The 21892-nt window shown below is 41.4% G+C and overlaps 1 protein-coding gene across 2 annotated transcripts in view; it reads right to left on the bottom strand.

Annotated features, from left to right (window-relative positions):
• Window positions 1–15469: 15469 nt before the first annotated feature.
• Window positions 15470–21892, bottom strand: part of LOC111569959 (ATP-binding cassette, sub-family C (CFTR/MRP), member 4) — a 41327-nt gene continuing 34904 nt past the window's right edge. For both annotated transcript variants that reach the window (XM_055015304.1, XM_055015303.1), the window contains 5 exons: window positions 20844–20933; window positions 20212–20384; window positions 19379–19484; window positions 17923–18057; window positions 15470–16517 (listed from right to left, as the gene is read on the bottom strand). In XM_055015304.1, coding sequence (XP_054871279.1) covers window positions 16440–16517; window positions 17923–18057; window positions 19379–19484; window positions 20212–20384; window positions 20844–20933 — 582 coding nt within the window. In that variant the 3' untranslated portion in view covers window positions 15470–16439. The remainder of the gene's footprint in view (window positions 16518–17922; window positions 18058–19378; window positions 19485–20211; window positions 20385–20843; window positions 20934–21892) is intronic.

Here is a 21892-nt window from a genome sequence, read left to right on the forward strand (position 1 = left end):
TTCTTCCCGACCACTTTGAGGCATGGCACAAACATCGCACAGGCATTCTTTTCTAAAACCCCAGGTTGCAGCTGGTCTGCCACTCACTGTGCACTGCCAAGTGCAAGAAATGGGTTTCTTTTATCAGGATGGAGCAAATCTGGGCTAATGTGTCTGGTAGAGAGTGTCCCAGGGAGCCTCGCTCTCCCATTCTTTGGCCATTCTTTCCACTTTTCTCCTCTCCTGCAAGTGGGATAATTGCAGTTTAATTGGGTGACAAGAAATGAAAACTGTGTCCACATTATCTAGGATTATCTCTTTTTCCTCCAGCCTGCCATCAATTCAAAGAAGCCTATTTATCAGCTCAGGGAAGCTGATGCTTGGTCAGCGGAGGAGAAGCTTTGAGCACCAGTTAGCAAAATGAAGAGAGAAAGGGCCTGGGAGCAATGGGAGGGGCCCTGACAGCTAAGAAAAATGCTCTTTGTATCTTATCGTAACCATACATTCATCTTGAAGATGCATATCATTTTAGCCCTCTAAATCAATACAAATACAATAATATTATTCCAAAAAGCGGGAAAAAAATGGTGCCAGTCTGCCAGTGTCGGTTCTCCAAATAAAATTCATCAGCGGCTCTGAATGCTCAAGTTTAATTATCCAGAAACATTTCACAAAACCTACAACACCCCGCATCACTTTAGCAACCTGGACAACAGTACTAATGAATACCAATAAGTCTCCCGGCATTGTGGAACGAATGTGCTTCACAGCCAGCTCCATTCATTTCATCAGCATTCTTAAATTCTGCACAGCAAGGTTATAAACATTGAGTCATACTCAGGCCAGCTGTACCTCACCTTCCTTTTTGTTTGAGCTGTACTCAACCTTAAAAGCCTCTTTCAGGATGCATGAATGCACTTCATTTTCTCTCTGAGAACTTTGCTCTGGAAAAAGGAAGGTTGTTTAGAAAAGGAAGGAGAGACAATGAGGGAAAAATGGAAGCTTTCATATTCTATTATGAGCATTGCCATCTATTCTTTTCAGGTGTTTATACTGTACATTTTCTTCACAATAATAACCCCTTTGCCTCAGTATGCTTGCCCGTCGCTCAAGCACAATTCTAAATGGGTCTTGCATCAGTGTTATGGTAATACAGCAAATTTTGGAAAGATGATGGAGAGGCATTCTGAGAGGAGGATCAGGCCAAAAAGAGCAGGTCAGAAAATAACGTTAATACTTTGCTAGCCTCTGAGCAGATGTAGATGAAATAAATGAGACCTTGCCAATGCACTACATACGTACCTATTCATTCTCAGGTGTATTGTGTCAACATTTAAGATGGTCTGATCATTTGGTGGAAAGAGCAGGCTTTGTGTGGCACTAAAGCATGAAAATCTGCTGTACAATGACCAAGGTGGAGTGCCTTCCACTCTGAAAGCAACAGGGGACCTTCTCTCAATACAATACATTTGAAGGTTACAGAACATATTGTCTGTTCTTAGGAGTGCATGTGTGTGTGTGTGTGTGTGTGTGTGTGTGTGTGTGTGTGTGGATGTCTGTATGGGTGTGCATATGCATTCACTGCACATAGGGGGTAGAAATATATATACAATGTAAAGAATGACTTACATTGATACAAAACTGGGTCACATTATTATCTCCTTTAAATTTTGAATAATTGAGCAGCTTTTGATCAGTTTATTTTAATTTGAGCAGTTAGTTGTGTGCAAGTTCCACTTGCTACTACAGATCCCTGTTATAGCAGATAAATTGTGCAAATATGCTTTAAGCTTTTTGTCACTTGGCAGGTTTTAGCTTTAAGTTGACTAACCTCTGTGTACTGTACATATCACTTGGAATATGTGTGCTATCATGGTAAATAGAGCACTATTTTTCGGTAATTTTGCAATTACAAATAATTTTTTTGGGCTGAACATTTAGTGTCAGCCTTGCCTGGCAAACAGAGAGATTAAGTTATCTGAGAGATATTGAGAAGTGAAATGCGTTGGTGTTTTGCTGATTCAGCCAGTCGCACAGAGTCAAACATATATTGACAAAAATGGTAATGATTCATTGCTTTTTCTTGTGTCAACAACTGCAGAAAGAGTGTAACTTCTGTGATTACATCCAGAATGTTTTGATAAACATTAAATACCTGCTCATTGTTGTAACAATTGGCTGAGAGTAGCAGTAATACTGATACCCGGTTCAGAATCAGGGCTTGGCAGGAATATGGCAGCGGTGAATGGCTGCCACATTCATCCAGGCAGTGTTAATCATTTTTACGCAGGGCAGCAATATAAAATTGCTAAAGGAGAATTGCTTCAGCCTGGTCAGTGCAGGGAGCAGTTTGTCTAATCAGAGTGCAAATAAGGTTTGATCACTGTCCAGCGTAATCTGGCCCACAAGCAGCATTTACAGCACTAAATCAAGCGTCGGGGAAGCTGCAGGTGCTGCCTCACAGACAGGCCTCCCCCTGGGGGCCCTGTGCTGGGGAATAAACAGCAAATAAATGGCAGTGCTGGGAGAGCGATGAGCTGATTAACTCACTGCAGGGCAGTTTCTCATTATCCCCTTAACCCAGACGGAGACCTACCCAATCTTACACCCTGTCTCACTTACAGTAGGGCACTGTCCTGCGCTAGCCAGGCTGACATTGTCTGGTTATACTTTCAGTGAGACAGAGTCTGTATAGATGATATATAGAAAAGTGTGTGCATGGGTGTGTGTATGTGTGTGCGTGTGTATGTGTGTGTGTGCGTGCGCTGTGTGGTCCATCTCTGGGGAGACTGCTAATGTGTCAGCTCCATGGCTCATTTCTTTCAATTACAGTGGCTGGACTAGGAGGACCCACCAGCGGTCCACTGACAGCTCCATATGGGTCCCTTCACCGCTTATCACGGGCCACTCGTGGATAATTCATTTACCCTTCATTGAATATGATATATTACCATCAACAAAAGCAGTTATATATCACACAATTCACACATTGTTAATTAAGAGCAGGTTATCGTGACAGTCATTTTAGATGCAAAATTATTCTATTCAAGCAGAGGTCGTATTATTTATCTGAGCCACAGAAGAGCCTTTAGTAATTTACCATGGAACATGGAAAAGTGGCATTTTAAAACAATGGCATTGCAATATAAAGTTTGATTTACAAAAGTCAAAACATACAAAATAAAAGAACCATTTGAATAAAAGAAAAAAGTAATTTTTTTGTCTCCCTGTCTGGCACTCATGAGAAAAATATGATTTTCTTATTGTAGAATGTTGATTTTGCATGTCACCTGAATATAAAGCATCTTCAGACATACTTAGAAATGAGCTGCACTGTTTTCCATTGTGCCTCCCCTCGTGGTTTCAAAGCAAATTAATTAACATGATACACAAATAGGTAGAATGCAAATGTTGGAGCCCTCACTTTATGCCTGGGTATCCTTTTGTTCGCCTTTATTGTACCAAATTATTTAATTGGGTCTCTCTGATTGTGCACAGACACAGGAAGGAACACAGGCCATTGTTAGGTTCCATACAAGCCACAATACGGTATCAAATTCAATTCCCATCAAAACGGCAGGCTGCTGTAGAGCCCACAGTGGCCCTGGAGATTAATGAAGATCTGCATCAAGGCAAAGCGCTGGTCTGAGATGGGAGATTTCTCCCAAATAAAAGACCCCTTCACCAAGAACAAAAGGGGCCCCGAAAAGCAACGGGATGTTCTGAGGGGATGAAATAATTCAAAACAAAGACGAGAGTTTGGGGTGGGGAGGGGGCAAAGCTCTGAAATAAACCACTTCTTTTCTTTACTTGTCATTTGATTTACTTGATTCGGTCAACAAGTTGAAATACTGTGACATTTTTGCAGTGGATGGCACAAATATTAATATATCAATTCATTTTATTAACAGAGTTATGCATCATGTTTAAATCCTAGACAGATATTTAAAACAGGGAATGATTTCCTAAATTATTTTCGAACAAAAATGATCTCTCTAAAGCCATACCTCAGCTTTAAACGGCATTATGCGGGCATGAATAGGTTGTCAAGAAAAACATGTTACTCACTCAAACAAGTCATGGTTCACCTTGATTGTTGTGTTCATCAGAGGGGGACTAACAGTGCAGAGAAAGCAATGACTGTCAGGGTCTGAAGTGAATTAATACACAGCCTTTCTCCGTTTTGTTCTTTCAAATAACAGTCATCTGAGGAGAAAGACACTTCAACTGTACTCAGAGAGTGTGAATGGCTTTCTTCTCTTCACTCGCTTTGTATGAACGGCAACAACTGGAAAGCTTGTTCTCTGAATGCAGCGTTTCGACAGGTGGGTTCTTTCAACTCAACTTAGCACAACACTCAATTTGGGTTTTGCCTGATAGATTCCAGGCTCCGACTCGGATTCTCACCCTCTCTCTATTTTTTTTTTTAAGAGCTGTTTGATAATCACAAATAGGAAACATTACTTGTGAAACACATATGGAATTTTCATGTTTTAACACATCTGATTTTTGTCTGAATTGTCAAAGCACTTCAACGCTTTTAAAACCTTGAAGTCATAAATATGCAGTTATTATAATAACTACAATTAACTAGAAGTATTCTGCAAGAGGTTACAAGTCAGCCACAAAGGGAAGATTTGGAGTTTTTGGCCATCGCCATCTAAACACTGCACTCCACTCTTTCACATTCAGCACATGGTGTGTCCCAGCCTGCCATATTTACTTCATTTCCCCCGATTCATAGATGCTGCTCGCTGGACCAGAACATTCCAGCTGCCACCTCAACATCTCATTATTTTTTTGAAATATCAAGCTTGTATCTTCTTGATAAATAATTCGCAGTAGTATAATGTATCAGACTAAAACATATTTTCAGGGGGGCACGGAGGTTAAAGTGCCAATCTCACCTTTTTAATTTTTTTTCGCCCTGAAGACAGAGATTTCCATATATAGAGTGACCATGGTTTGTGTTCAACATGAGCAATCGGGATGAAGCGCACGGCGACACATATTGCTGTCAGAGATTGGAAATGAGGCCTGCTAACCTGTAGGCAGCCTCCCCAGACCAATCAGCTTTACACATTCCCAATGCATTTGCTGCCTCTAAAAAGAATTGTGACTGTGAAGTTTTTATCGGAGTAGTTGACAAACATTACTCTTTAATGCAGTTTTGTAGAAATGCATTCTTATCCCTCTTGGAAGGCATTTATCTACTTGAAACCTGCAAAATGGTTGCCACAGGGAAGGATTCCTTTTAATAGACTACAATAGGCTCAGTATGGGACACATTCTGATTTTTGTGATAGATAGGGGGCCCAGCCATATATTCATGGGAAATTGTTTATCTTCAAGCGAGACGAGTGAAAGGCCATTTTACAAAAGCATTTCAACTTTCATCTGAAATGATTCTTTTCACTCATATAAATTGTTCTGTAGAATTTCAGACAGGTGCTTTTCATCTAAAAGTATCCGTCGGCAAAAGCAGATGCCACAAAACATGAATGCAAAACCCACACATACAGAAGAAAAAAAATGTGTGTGAATGTGTGTTATACAAGCATTTTATTTATATTTCTCATTTACATATATTAATATTTTAACGCAGCAAAAACACTGCAAAATAAAATATATTACAGCACGATTAAATAGACATCTCACCTAAAAACTATGAACAGTTTTGATGAAAACCAAAAAAATGAAAAAGAAAAAGCCTTTTGTGGGAGGCAAGCATCCCACAGCGTCTGCTATTCAGATGGAGCTACATTGTGCCTCAGTGCTGTCTCTCAGGCCTTCGTGCGGCTGAGGCTTTTTTTTTTTTTTTTTTTTATTTTCTTGTGAGGTCCTTATGATGCTTGGGCAGGGCCTTTCCCTGGCCTGTCTCAGAAACAGAAGCCAGCAACCAGGCAACACAATGTAAGAGCAGGGCCTGAGGACGGGGGGGCCTTGTGCACTCTTAACGCCACTCTCAGGAAGCAGGGACAATAAATCAATAGACTGTCCCTCTCCAGTAGGGGCCAAATGTAAACAAATTGAAAAGGATGGAGAACAAAACAGATTGGTGACTGAAACAGACATACTCAATAGGGGCACCGCTACAAATGAAATGCCTTTGTAGCTGTTTCCTTCCACCTTCCAGCCTTCGGCACGATGTGTGCCACTCTCGGCAACATGATAGCAAGTGCAGCCAACTGCAGATTTTCAAAGGACAACAGGTGCACCGAATCCTACAGAATTCTTTATATTTAGCCTATTCTAGCACCCGTCCATGTTTGAAAAATCAACCTCTGAAATGCAGCGGGATGTATTCAGCGTTGCAGGTAGTCTAATTTATCAGCGCACTTGTTCTTAAAGACCTGTGCTGATGAGCCACAGCAGCATCATCTCACACTGTATAACATACAGCGCTCAAGGGCACAAGCACAGAACTCTGTGCATGTCAGAGCTGCATGCCACAAGTTAAATTAATGAATCTTTAAAGGGTTTAGGTTTTTTTTTAATGAGAGAATCTGTTGTAGCTTTTTATCAAACCTCTTCATATTTCACTGAGGTGGAATGGTGCACCACATTTGCGAGGCAGAACTAATGCTATATAAATCTCAAGTAATAAGCAGGCCCTGGGGACATCATCTAAATGAAGATTTTACACCAATTTAAACCTGCCTGCAATTTGATTCCTGCCTTAAGTGCATTTGTTTAACAGGTGCTGGAGATGCAAGCACTTCTCTCCAAAGTGTCGCTATGTCTCCTTTATTAATTTCTGGATTGCAAGTGGGCGGGGGAGTATGAAGAGAAAGGGGAGTTGACAAACACTAATCAAAGGTTCAGAGTGGGCTGATTCTACCATAGATCCAATGTACTTTTGCTTCATTTGCAAACTAATGATTTTAAACCCCCACAATCTGTTTGAGGTCAGCTCCTGTGTATTTTGGATACGCTTGGCTATTAGCATCACTGAAAGCTTCAGATGTGTCAAGCCTGCTCCCCCTCTAGTGATAGTCACCTACTTTAATTTCCCTGCAGGCCTCAGAGGGGGATGAATTCAACTAAAATCACAAGCTGTTTTGTTGGCAGTCCTTTGTGGCCTATAATGAATCTAATGAATATAAAGAGGAGAAGGGAGGGAGGGGGGGAAAGGGATGGAGGCGAATACATTTCAACCACGCTGTGTTGCTTTTACTTGACGATTTGTGACCCTCAACAATGGGACAATAGCGAGTGTTTTTGTACCCTTAATTTGCCTTTGTGTTTCAGCTTCATCTCTTTCACCGCCAAGCATTGAAAGTCGCCAGTTGAAGAATAACTGCTGACTCCACGGTCTGTCAGACAAAGGGGAGGTTTTAAGATGAATCCCTAACTATCAGCCAGCCAGAGGAGCAGAAAGGGAAAGGGGCTCAAAGACAACAACAGGCAAGTCAAAGGTAGAATTAGCGAGGGTTCCCAAAACTGGCCTGAAGCCTTTCCACTCTCGTCAAACACGCCACAAACAGCACTTCTGCCTCTTAAAAGCTGCTGAACATTTGTATTCGCCCTCAGAGAGGTGTTTGGCACATGAATTAAAGTGGCTCATCTGATAAGAGCGGAGGCTATGGAAGGTAGAGGCTGAATAAGTAGAGTTGTGCTGTTAAAGCTGGCATGTTTCTGATTTCACAGGCCCCTCAGGTGGCAGGATCGTATTAACAGCCCTGTTGTCCTCAACTTCAGCTAATATTCAGGTCAAGACTTAAAGTGATAGAGACCTTTAACACTTCCATTCAAGTAAACACAGAAAAAGCACTGATCAAAATGACCACAGCTAAAGTAACGCCTTACTGTACTGAACATTTCGGCACATGAACTTTTAAGTACTGCAGTGTGCACTGGGTAGATGATAAAAAAGTTCTGTGTCGCTGGTCCATGCCGGTATGCTCCCCAGTCCCTGTAATGATTTCTATTCATAAACATGCAGTGTGCTATCCTCCACCTGGCAGCTGCCTCTGTGCATATGAGATTACTATTATGCATCTTCCAATCCCAAGGATAAACATCTCCTCACTTTTGAAGTTTGCAAGCATGAGGCATATTTTAGTGCCATATGACTTAGGCATCCCTTCAGGTATCACTTGCAATCTTTTCTCATTCTATATACATTGTTCAACTTTAATGGGTATCTAATTTGTGTTATCAGCTTACAGGGCAGTAAGTAATAATTTGCATGGCTGCCCTAAGCAAATATGCTTCCATAAGCATCCCCATAGTATAGACACTAGAATGGATTAACCTCCATATTGGCTATGCCCTGACGGTCAGTGCTTTTTTAGAAATGAGTAGAACAGATAGTTTAGTTTGGTGGCAATTGTTGTGGAAAAAAAATGGATTTACGACAAATCTTTTTTTACATTCAGATGCTACATTGGATAAAAGTCTCTCACACATAGCAATGGTGAAATGAAATCTGTGCATCTATATTTCCAGCATTGTCGATGATGGTTGAGGCCCTTTACAGGAACGAGTGCATAGTATAGGCGTGAACTTGTTTTCACAGATGTATTGCAATAAGTGGCCTCTTGTACTCATCGTAGTATATGTGGGTCCTCTCTTTGCTGCTATCGGGCCATTTCTTTTTTTGTAGGTTTTCAAACAACTTTTTCCTCACCATATTCTAACCTGGGCAGTGTGAAGGATGATGTGTTTATAGCACTGTACACTGTAAAGGCCATCTCAAGCGATAATTTCAGTAGATTCACTCAAGGTGCAAAGAAAAGCACAGCTAAGCCCACTGAATTTGTCTAACAGCTCCTTTTTTCCCTTGACAAGGTCTCGCTTGTCCCTCATGTGGATTGCAAATGCCAGTTGCACTCCAGTGTAAACCCCGCATCGGTACTGGTGAGAGCAAAGCTGCTCAGTCCAGAGCCGCAGGTTAATCAGCATCTGAAATGATCCTGCACATGTGTACCGCGTGTTCACAGTGGCACTACAGGGTAAACAGGGATACATCTGGGAGAGTAGCTCCATATTCTACTGGCTTGCATCAGGCGTGTGTGTTACGCTTGTTAGCTTAGTAGACAGTTAATTGCCATGGTGGGTGGTTAGAGTGCTAGGAGCCTGATCTTAGGAATATGTCATATTTGTTAATCGGACATGCAGATGCAAATAATGTATGACAGACTGTGACCAACTCTACCGGAACATAAATACTGTTAAGTTCAGAAATGTTCTTGGCTCAGAAATATCGCTGCATAAAGGCTATAAAGACAACCCACTGTTTATCTATTTATTTAATTTGTTTAGCTATTTCTGTTCATGGGCCAACATGACAAAAGAAGTGTGATAACAAACACAAACCTACTGAAACAGTAGCGTGCCAGATTATGCTTTGTTGCAGGTTCTGTGTACTACAGTCTCACACTAGTTGTTGAATTGTTGGCCTGATTACATTAACTGCTGCTAAGAATTCATGTAAAACCATGTGAAATCCGAAGTGTGCACGCCATGAATGGAAGGAACGCTCGGGCAGCACAACCTAATTCATATTCCAAGAAGGATTTGTAATTTGCAAAACATATCAGATATCTGACAGCAGGGCACAGCCTCTTTAAAACTATGCTATTCAAACTTGCATACAGTTTGAAAAGCTCATCCATAGATTGATTAAAGTTGTAAAGATTTTACATCAAAGGGGGGGTCTGATTAAAGCTATATGACACAGAGATGCTACTCTTTTGTATCAGTCCTGTAATCTCCCTCACTTGGATGAAATTGTTGTTAATGCAGAAATAATATCAATGCAAACTATATTAATAACCATGGTGAGAGAAGCTGCAGGAATGTCACTTAATCAATGAAAACAAATCATGTTCACCTTGCTATGATAATCTGGAGGAGTGTGAATATTAATGTCCCCGTTTAAATCAATGCCGGGGTTGCATATATTGCCACCTGTGTTTACTCATGGTTAAGACATTTCTTTCTTTTATATTTCTGCTGCATCCCTGAGAGCAATCAATGAAACACTAAATGGAGATATGATACCAGCCATTATAGCAACTCAAAAACACTAACAAAACACAAGTGATTGTGTTATTGTAAACTATAAAGATGGGATGTTCAAATTTCAATTAACTTTGGTTTGTGTTTGCTGATATTAATTAAGAGGGCTTGCAGAAGGACACAAAAGAGACAGGTTTATTGTCTCAGATTATTCTCATGAAAGTAGCATTAGTATGTAGCTCCACGCCACCTAATTAACTGGCATGGGAGGCAAGACATTACACTGGAAACCTTTTGATTTGTGGGCGGTAATAGCATTGGGCAAGAAACAGATTCTTTTTTCATTATTTGATAAGGAGGCCTTTAATGAAAATATCAGCCCAGGAGCAAAGCAAGTCAACATCACTACTTTAGCATGTAGAAAAAAAAACTTGCTTCAAGGAGTATTGTTGCGGGCGATGAATTACCTCATGACTACAGTTCATTAAATAAAATGTGAAACACACCTGGTGGGCTAATGGAGGTCAAATGTATAAACCGCAGCAAGAGCGTAAGGAGCTGTGGCAATCAAAGACAAAGCAGCACCTAGCCTCTCTTTGACAGGTTAATAAAATGCCCGCTGCTAAGTGTTCGTGTTGTGAGACTCGGGCTCAGTCGCAGCGAAGCTTCTCCCATGGTCTGGAGTCGGTGATGTGACAGTGTTGTATCAGTGTCACGGAGAGCAATCATAACATTCCTTTCCTCCCAGTCCAAAGCTTGTTTTAAATTCCCTTGGCAGCAGAATGCTTTAGGGGGTCAAACACACCAAATCTCTGAACAATAATAGGCCAACTATCAGTTACATCTCTCACCTGTAATCACTGGCCGGCATTAAAAGCATCTCTTTTTCTGTTCTGCATACTTGACTGTGAATGCTTTTGAAATGAGTATAATGTAATCTGTGCCGCAGATATCTTCTGCTTTTGTGCATCTATCCAAGCAGTGAATGGTTGGGCCTATCGGTTACTCTCTGGAGGTGATGTATACACTCTCTAGAACAATGCCACAAACAGATGAAGGCTATAATATGCTGCCCGTTCCTACTCTCTCATTTTTCAGGGTTATTTTGTCTTTCTTTTGGGAAAAACAATTTAGGTGCCGCCAAACAAGATAGAAGCTCATCTCTGGCAGCATGTCAAAACCTTTTTTTTCCCAACTGTGAAATATAAAAACCATAGGTGCCACAAACAGAAGGATAGCTTTACTAGTATAATGCAACATGTGCATACAGCATGAATGGCTTTGCTTTTAACTTTTTACAAATAATCCCCAATCAATAAAGTTGTGGTACACACAGTCCAACAACAGAAATCCATATTAACGTAATCGACGAGACATAAAATTTCCATTACAAGACGTATCATTTTGACATTATCTTCCAGATATAAAAGTTTTTATTCTTTGACTGTGATGTGTGTCAGATTATCCACCTGGCTGTCTATCTGTGTTACCCTTTTCATTTTCACACTGACGGTTTCAAGAATAAAGACACAGGGTTTAAATACATCTCCGCTACCGAACAGACATTCTTCAACAGATGTGCAAAAGATAATGTCAGTCTAATCTTTGAAAGCAACAGCATCAACTTTACTATGTATTTAAAGAGGAAAAAAAAAAAGGAGAGAATGATCTTCACAGATTGCAATTTAAATCAGCTTTGAGGTTAAGTGTAACTCACTTTCCCAAACTTTCTTTTAATTAGATTTGAAATGCTTTTCTACACATTCTTTAGGGGAAAACAGAAACGGAGAAAAAAAAATGCCTTCATATTTTCGGAATTAAATTAGAGAAGTGTGATTTTTTTCTTCTTTTTTTGTCGCAGGAAAGATGAATAAAACAAAGAGACTGCCGAGTTTCAAACAGATACATACAAAGTAGAGGAAGTCATTTGAGCAATTATAGAGGGACATAAATGGGCCAGTAAGAGCACTCTGCCCCACTTTATCAGGCATCTCCAGCATTGTCCAGAGGGAGTTAACTTTTAGACTGTTTACTGGCTCAAAGGCCAGGCATGCATCTGAAGCCACATAGGCAAGATAATGTATCCCAGGCTACAAAAGCAGGCAAATCACTGTGCATTAAGACTGGACACACAATAGACAACAATGGCTTGCATAAACACTATTTAGAACTATTCACATGGCATTGAAGAGATGGGCGTCGACTCACTATTGCTGCAAAGCCGGCGCATTGTGCCGAGGTGAAAAGAAGTCTAATGAACAGGAAGCCTTATTTGAGAGAGCTGACAGTAACCATACAACAGCCGCATTGTGTGCTTGCCACCAACCCTGTGGGTCTCTACATTAGGAGAAATGATGAGAAAGTAACCCAAAAAGACACAGTGGGCCTTTGGACCCACGTAAATGCAACCAGACAATAATGGGGGACACAAGCTGTCCCCACCTTTACCCAAAGCTGCACGTTTACATGCACAGAACATCAACCGCTCTCATGGCCAAGGATAAAAGCCTCCTGGCCAGATGGAACTTTGAAGTACATTTGGGTTAGTTTACCACCAAAGACTGCAATTTTAGTGCAGCAGCAGTTAAAATATATGTCATACATTTTAAATTAAATCAAACTCTGCAGGGGAAAGTTAGAAATTCTCGAGTTTTGGTGCACCAAGCTTCCCATCACACACACACATTCACATTATGCCCCCTGCCTCAAGCTTCATCAATCTTCCACAAAGGGATGACATCACCAATAAGCATAGCCTTTTATAGCTTTAAGCAATAAGCCTTATTTACTGATGAGATAAGCCCTCGGCTATTGTCTACCCTCCACTTTGCTTCTTTCTCTCGCAGTTGAAGAATCAAACGGCACTTTTGGGAGGTGACAGAGCATGTCCAGGATTTAAGGCTAAAGCATGCAAAGAGGTTTCCTATTTGGTGGCCTTTCAAAGGGCCACATTAGCTTAGTGGCATGGACAGGTAAAATTACAAAAAATAGAGACTTCTAAGAAAATACTTTTTTTTTTCATTTCAAAAATGCACTTGTTTCAACTTGGAGTAATATTATTCTAAACACAAAATGGTACTCACTCCCTTGAAACACACCACAGCCTGGATAATTTACAAAACATAATCATCCATTACATGTGTGACCTATAATTACTGTTTGTAGCAGCGTTAGTCAGCCAGTCCATAAGGCCAGGCCAGGGTGGTCACTAAACTGCTGAGGCACCATGATACAGTGTGGCTTATTAAATCTCACGTGTGCACGCTGGGAGGAAGTGCTCGCAGTTTGTTTATGATGCTTGATCAAAGAGACGCTGCTAGATATGAGTCCTCTAATAAGTTGGAAATTGACATTCGGTAGTTTTCATTTTTATACTTTCACAAAGTCTGTCATGAGCAAAACTAGGTCTTACTAAGTTGCAGCAACAATCTAGAAGATTTGTAACATATTCCAAATTGCGTGCCTATTTTTAACGAGATAAAAAGCCATTTTCTAACACACTACATCCAGTGTCACCACATGTATCTTAAAAATGTGCCATTTGTTGTTTGTTTTTCTGAGCTCTACACAGAGTCACGTCAGGCCTTGGGAACTTGTCAGATATTCAGTTTGTAGTCACTTTAGAAAGGCTGAGCACAGAGTCTCTGGGGAATCGCTCCAGTCTCCCCATCTCCCCATCTCCCCCACCCCATGTCACCAGCCAGGAACAAAGCCGCCATAGTCAATTCTCCTAATTTCACTGCAGCCTGTCGAAATCCTGTTCTCCTTTTCTCCTTCTCTTCAACAAGTACTTTATGTTGGGATCAGTCAGGTCTGAGTCGCCCACAAAAACCTGAGGCTCTCGCTTCATCGTCTTTCAGCACCGGGTTTGACACTCCCCAGCTCCCTGCCATTCAGACGCCTTCACCATGCAATTTGTTTCCATTTGTCAAACAGCAGTATCCATCACAAAAGAAAATGCTGGCACAACAGAAAGTTTGTGAAAAACATTGTCTCCTAAACCCAAAATGGCCTTCAGACTACCTACTGACTGGCCCATAAACAAAACAACCTTAAACAATTTACAGCACTTTCAGTTGTTACAGATACTTGTTACATTATTCTTCTCTCAACTGACAATAAAACATCTTTAACTGAATGCAGCAGGTATCGCGCCCTCGAATCGGCACCGAAGCATCACTTCTCCCTTAAAGAGTGGATGGGCCAACCGCTACAGTTTGAATTCATCATTTTATTCACCGCCGCCACATTGTGCTGACTCTTATTTTGTGTTTTTATTTCTTTGGGATTAAACTTCATTGTGCGAACAGCCAGGTTTCTCACACATTTGTTTATTAAAGCTATATCAGCACTATGTTGACAGCACTGCTATTTGCACACCTATTCAGATAGGTCTTAAAATGGTCCTATTATTGGGGGACGTAGGAAGGTATCTGGTTAATAATACTTATTGTGCAAACTTTGTTGTCGCCATTCTTGTGTTGGCTGTTATCGAGGGGAGAGCAGAGAGGATATATGCTGACTCTGATGTAGATAGCTCCATGAGTATTTCTATTGTGGCAGCTGCCGTGTGGCGAAGTCCCTGATAGGGTTTCCAATGCTGTCAATGCTGTGTCAGGTGCATTAGCACCTCAGAGACCCATGATGCTCCAGCTGCTATGCGCCTATGTCTCCCAGGGCCCGGTCCGCCAGCCTGACACCTGACACAAAGTAATCACAGATCACAGTGTTTAATCACTGAAACAAGCACTCCAGAGGACCCCACTGTCAATATCCCAGTCTCTCATTATCTGTTTGGATTGCACATCCACACTGTCAGATAAACAGAGTGGAAAATTAAGATTAAAAATATGGTAATTTCATTTCAGGCAGCAGGCTCCTCTCACTGGCCCATTATGCTATTGATTACCGCTGAATTCAATTTTTCTTTTCAATGTAAACTTTAATCTATTCGCAAGCCAACAATTCAACTCCCAAAGGGCTATTTGAGAGTAAGTAACCATTTAATATGACGCCGGCTGAAGATTCATTGGCTTTAATGAATTGTGTAAATCACTCAGCTTTTAAAGGAACCGATGTCCCGCCGTTCACCACCCAAATTTGGGTGCTGGTTAAATATTGCCTTTCACACCAAGCTAAGTGTTTACTGACAAGAATCTCTGAATGTGTAATGACCAGCTTTGCTCTTCTCTCTATGAAGCCAAATTAAACAGACCTTTTCAAATGGCAAAAAATACATTTTAATCATCGCATTGCACTACTGAGATGTTTAAATAATACAGTGGAGAGCTGCACCCATTTACCGCTGAGGCAGAATTGAAAAATCACTTGAGTCAACAGAATAATCACCAGGTTGTTTTCCTTAACCACTTACCAATTTGTAGCATCATGTTCAAGGCCAGTTGTAACCACTGACCTGAGGCAAACACCATTCAGACAACTGAATATAGGATGAGCAACAGCAGGAGGAAACAGTGAGTCAGTGTAACAATAACTGAAAATGAAGACAGTAAGGAAAAGTTAATCCAATATTCTTTTTTATTATCTGAAATTTAATCTAATTATAAGTGAACATTTCTGTCACTTATTTATGACTAAACATCTACAAAGTGCAAACTCCACAAAATGTTACCTTCACTGAAGCTATAAACGATACACAAAGACAGAAATCAAGATTGTGAATAAATATTGAGCTACAAGTAGTCATACTAAAATCCATACACTATTACCAAAGTAGAAATGCTACATTTTCAATGCAACAACATTACATTCAACAAAAATTGTCAAGACTAAGAGTTAGTATTACACTAGAGAAAACTGTTTAGAGGCATTAAAGGTCTGTCCAGTGTTCTTTGGTGATAGTATCACTGCCACATGTTACATTTTAATTTTGCTGTTTTTACTGACAAGAGCTGAGGTAGACAAAAAAACCCACTGGAGTAAAAGTGCAGGAAGACCATTCAATTGTAACAGTGCAATTACTAAGAATCAATAGTCTGATAAGGCACAATGATTACTGAAAGCATTTGTGTCTCCTCTCAGGTTCTCCTTGTTTTGACAAGCACTTTCCAAATAATGAAAAGACTCGAGTCCTGCAAAACTCTGACTGCCTTAAAAGAATCATTTACCCCACCAATATACATTTCTAATTATATTATATAATAATTCAGTATATGCACTCTTTTGAGCACCAGTGCAGGGTTGAAGATCCCCAGGAGGCCAGAAGACACATACATAAACATAGCAGTGCGTAATCAATAGACAGCCATGCAGTCATATGCTGTCAGTGAAAGGCACAGGCTGCCTCAGATACTTGCCTCTTTTTCTGTTCCAGACCAAAAAGTCTATGCCAGTCAAATGCAGCACACACACTACGCTAAGCCTTCCGGGAGACATTTTAATTTACATCAAGGAATCTAAGTTATTTGGGAAAAAGATGAAAAGATTTTGGTCACTGATGGCCAACGCGAGGACCACAGCGACCCTCCAAAGTGTCAAAGAGATGTCTCAAAGATGACACTGATGTCCTTGGCACAGCACACGTCAGTCACCCGCTTTTTGTTCATGTAAACCTGAAAGCGGATCAGGGAAGCAGTGTCACAGAATACAAGCACACTGTCCAATCTAAGCTACAATCTGCGAAGGTGCGATTTATGACAGATCCAGTCAGAGCACGGTGAAGGGATTTATCATCCGCTGAAGCATGCAAAAGTGGCTTACTTAGCCTAATAAACAACTGTGAAATTCTAGGGAGAATATTTTGGAGATAATCGCGGGAATTATTTGTCGAGTTAATTTCCTCTAAACAGTGGCTTCTGAGCGGAACAGTGAACCACCATTTGAAAAACTGGATAGCAGCGTTTGCTCCAAGTGTCTATAAAATTCTCTTTACAAAGACGCTGATGATTTCAATAAAGAAAGTTTACGAGAAGGAGGCAAAAGAGGTGAAAGCTTGGTCACATCTTGCGATATACTGTCTACTCTGGGATTCTCTTTTAACACGGACAAAGAGGTAGGGGTTGATATCAGATTATTGAATGTATTTAAACCTTGACTGACAACTATAGAAACTTGACACACAACATGTGGACCATCTCAGTATTTAATAAGTGGTGCTAGACAGTTATGGATGCTGCAGTAATCTGATCTAAGCAGGGCGCCCTACAATAAAGAAAGGAAAACGTAAGGGCTTGAACAATGTCGCTACCAATCCGCCAGTGTGTAGGGTAACACGATACCAAATAATACCACAGTGTGCTGAGTCTTTGAAATCAGTATTTTACTCATTTCACTCCTCTGGCTGAGAAGATACAGTTCCGCTGATAAATTTGTGCAAGGGACAGAGAGAAAATGAAATGATGCCTACTTTTTCTTATTTCACAAAGACCTGTTTGAAGTTGCAATATGGTATCTGTAGTCCCAGACAGATGCACATAAAATGGAATTGAACAATGAATAGCCGCCTCTTATCTGCTCAGTGTCTGAAGGGGAAATACATCACAAATGAATTTCACAGGGAAAAAATATGGACATTCTCTATTACAGTAATCCCCATAGAAAGTTTATCCCAAATCGCGATGAAGTTAAACCCAATATTTCAAAATAGATATAGCGCAAAGAAAGCCTGCTTTTCTAGAATCATCGCCAAAATGATCTCAAAATTACATTATGAGGAAAAAGATTATATGGAGAGTTCCTCTGATAATATCGGAGGATGTAAATCTACAAAGGGGACAATTTCTCCTCTTGAAATTAATGTTATGGTGTCGCAATGCTCCAAGTAGACACTTTAAATTAAAATGGTAATCAAGTGTCTTTGCATTGTCAGGGTTATGCACATCTTGTGTCGCTTAGATGTATTATTTTGGAGGTGAGCAACGAAGTCTGGAGTTAAAGGGAGAGTCGGGGATTAGTGTGCCATGGCTGGACGCTTATTTAGTGACAGCCCCGTCCTGGGACAAAGGTGGATGTGGTTACCTGTTTGGCTGTATGCAGCAGTGAGGCAGCCTCGGCTCTGCCTGTCTGTTGGACCATCTGGTAGAAGAGCCCTTCCTGGTTCTGGAGCAGCACATATGGCTCATCATACTCCTGGATCCTGCCAGCATCCAGAACCTGCAATCATACATACAATGGTGGGTGTGTGCACGTGTGCCACCGCCTGTATACTTTACTTTGGGGAAAACTGACATTTCAGCTGTTTCACTGCTGAGTGGTGCATGCAGACAGTGCGAGTTGAATGGGGAAACAGTAGGTCTGCGCACATAGGAACCATCCATTTTATGTGACTCATGCAACAGCAAACACCGGCGCCTGTTTCTGCTCGAAAGGGCCGCGGACAATGAGAGTAACCTGTTAGCAGCGTGAAAGTCGAGCGCGCTGACTCTGACAGACAGGAGATCACCGATTTATCCATGTATTTATCCTGGCATTTCAGAGGCCTAGGGGTGGTCCTCAGTCAAATCCAACAATCACACCTTTAAGAACACTCTGGAAAATTACCATCATTTCTATGTCATCACATGCCGTGAAAACCACAGAAAGAATAGTGCCAATTCAAGCAGTTTGGAACAGACTACAATTATATCACAGACAAATTTTAACAAGCCCGATCCCCTTACAGCGGTAATGAGCAGTTTGTTATCAGTAAAGCCCAGTTTCAGGGAGTGTTAGTATGAAAGGGAGAATTCAGCAGCTGCAGTCATAATCAAAAGTTTCGGAGCAGACTACCAGGAGATGGAGTTCATATCCTGAAAAACACTCGGACAACGCAACACACTGGGGTCCCAATTTAGTTCCCCCGGAGTGTGTGACAGTGTGGGGGCATTTAACACAAGTGTAGGTGTGAAACTGTCCCCGCTGTGTGATATTTGGCTTTTTTCCTCGACCCTCTCAGTGACCAAGCAGCCGTCGGGTCAGGCTCTGTCCTCCATAGACGCTTAACAAATGCTGCCACAAATGGCACTAATTGGCACCTCTGCAGGCAGTAGCGGGAAAGGGCCAAAGATCAAGTGGCATGAGGATAAGTTCAATGAAAAGGGATGCTGGGAGTGAGGAATCAGCCCAGCTGTTGCAAAGAATGGCAAGTGAATTAAATCTGGGACCTGACAATAAAGGAAAGGAAGTATTTGTAATCGGTGTATCTCAGGTGTGTTTGACAGACAACAAAGGACGGGGATATGAGGCACACATTTATGCAGGCAACTTAAAACCTAAACAACAGGGGAGCTCAGTTTAGTATAGTTAATGGGTTTGTAACAGTTTGTGAGGGAGCATCTCAAAAAATTGTGCCAAAAGCAACAAAATGCTCAGTTGTTGTTTTCTTCTGAGAACTGCTTTCTATCTGCCATTGTCAACTCTACCAAAGGAGGACAGTCGCGTTTTAAAATGCTGACTGAAGTGCCGGACAATGGAAATTTACAGCATCCTTACTTACCAGTATTCTGTCACAGTCAATGATAGTGTTGAGCCTGTGAGCGATGGTGAGGACTGTACACTCGTGAAACTTGTCCCGGATAGTCTGCTGGATGAGGCTGTCAGTTCTAAAGAAGCAGGAAACACAACACCTGAGAACAAGAAAGCTCTCTTCCTGCAGACCCTTGGGCAGGGATTTTACGCAATGCACAACAATGGCTCATCAGCAGCGAAATATGCATAAGAAGAGACACAAAATACAGGATAACAGAGGTGCTAAGCTTTACAAAGATACATTTTGTGTATTTATTCCACATATTACATTTCTTAAAATTATATTACGTTGTAACTGACTTCATTGCACAATATACACAACAATATGGTATTCTCTCACACTAATAGTGTACAAAAATATAGGTGTTATAATTAACATATCAGCTACTCACTACATGGATGTTCTGATCAATTTGTCCCTGGAAGGTGCTCACACTCAGATTGGACTGCTTTAATAATCCAAGTACATGTTTTTTTTCTTATTTTTTAATTATTCTTTTATCTGCTCTGTATACCACCCAGCAATGTTTGTTATAGTTCATACATTTTTTCAAAAGGTTTTCAAGGATTTATTTTCACTTATGTGCTACTGGCATATTTCCGCTGATGCTTAAGCATAAGTGTTGCTTTAAGAATAATTTCTGAACAATTCTGCAGATAAACTCTGATGTAATGGTTTTATAAAATTCTGGTAAAATGTACTCATGCTGAGTAGCATTACTTTGCAGTTAAAAAAAAAAAACTACATGTAGAGGAGGTGAGTCCATGCAATGATGTGAAACAGCTTAAGTGTCCCCTGACCTTGGATCCACATTGGCTGTGGCCTCATCAATAATTAGGATGCGGTTTTTCCGGAGGATGGCCCTGGCCAGACACACCAGCTGCCTCTGACCCATGCTGAAGTTAGAGCCTGACTCTGTCAGCATCGTCTCCAGCTTATTGGGCAGCTCCTCCACCACGGCCTTCATCTGCACCTGCAGAGAGGGAGAGCACAGCCCCAACCCTTCATTACTCCTGTATAAAGGCATCCTGTGGGGATGTCTTTAAAGAGCCATCCAAACACACCCATTAACTGCCTGGCACAATGCAGGGCCAGGTCCACTGATGACCTTGGCCAGTGCTCTCTTGTGGCTAGCCTCTAGCTTTAATCCAGGCCACCAAACCCATTCAGAGGCAGGACCAGGAGCTGAAGCCCTTCACTGTGGGGGGAGCCTTCATCCTGGTTGGCCTGACTGCCCAAACACATCTCCCCCAGCACTTTCAATGGTTCCCAGTTACAAGCCGCACATTGAGCTGGGCCCCATGGCCCTAATGGGATTTCCCCCCATGACTTGTGGCGAGCAGGGAGGCTGAATGGCAGCATTGTACAGGGGGACAGAGGGATCCCCCCCTGGGCCGGCGAGGGGGAATCATTCAGAGCCACGCTGGAGTACCTCTTGGAGTGCATTCCACAGGTCCTCATCTGTGTGCTGCCTGAAAGGGTCCAGATTCTTCCTCATGGTACCCGTGAAGAGAACTGGGTCCTGTGGATAGATGGATATAGAAAGAGAAGGCCGTGGCCAGTTAAGATAATGACAAGGGAGAAGATGTCTGAAAGGGTTAAGACAGGCTTTATAGAGAACCGCTAGGCAATGTGTGAGGGGAAGATGTTCACAAAGGGCTTGCTCCACTCAGGAGCTCTATTCAATGCTCTTGCCAACTATGCTTCAATAAGTTGATCTTTTTACTTGGAAAACCAGAGCTTGTGCACTAGTGCTGTCAGAGAATAGCTGTGCAAGGTTGTCTAAATATATAATATGACACAAAAGTGCCACCAGATCAACATTCAAATACGAAAAAAAAAAAAAAATCATACAGTGCTGCAGTAAAATCCATAATCTCAAAGTGTACAAGCATCTGTCAATAGGGTTTATCATATTAGTTGACTACCTTTGTAAAAGGGAAGCCTCAGATCTCAGACAGCGAGGATGTCCAAGATGTGTATTTACGGTAAGCCACGCACCTGTATCAAGGTTCAGCCACACAGCCATCTTTAAGAGAGCAAATAAAGCTCTTTATTACAGTGTAATGGAAGGAGCCTGTAAGTCCACAGGCACTGTTCCAACATGCCACTCTGTTTGTGGTAAACCTGATAAAGGAACAATCCGGCATCTCCTCATGTCAGGTCAGATATTTATTCACAAATCCTGCTTCAATGTTGAGGTAATTTACCGAACACTTACTGGAGGACTCTCCCTGGTCTCTTACCTCTCATGGTACACAGCTGCTCCAGATAAGGCTTTTGTATAGCATTATTTCGACATTGTTTTTATCAGTGAACAAACACAGCCGGGATTTCCTATGAATCATAACACTGAATTTACGACTCTAAAATGGTTGTAATGACCATTTGAAAACAACTCCAAAGAGATGTGACTGAGTATGTGACAGAGCGGCAGCCATCCACAACCAAAACTGATGCTTCCATACTTCCATTGTGTCC

Source organism: Amphiprion ocellaris, chromosome 11, assembly GCF_022539595.1.
Source record: "Amphiprion ocellaris isolate individual 3 ecotype Okinawa chromosome 11, ASM2253959v1, whole genome shotgun sequence".
NCBI lineage: Eukaryota > Metazoa > Chordata > Actinopteri > Pomacentridae > Amphiprion > Amphiprion ocellaris.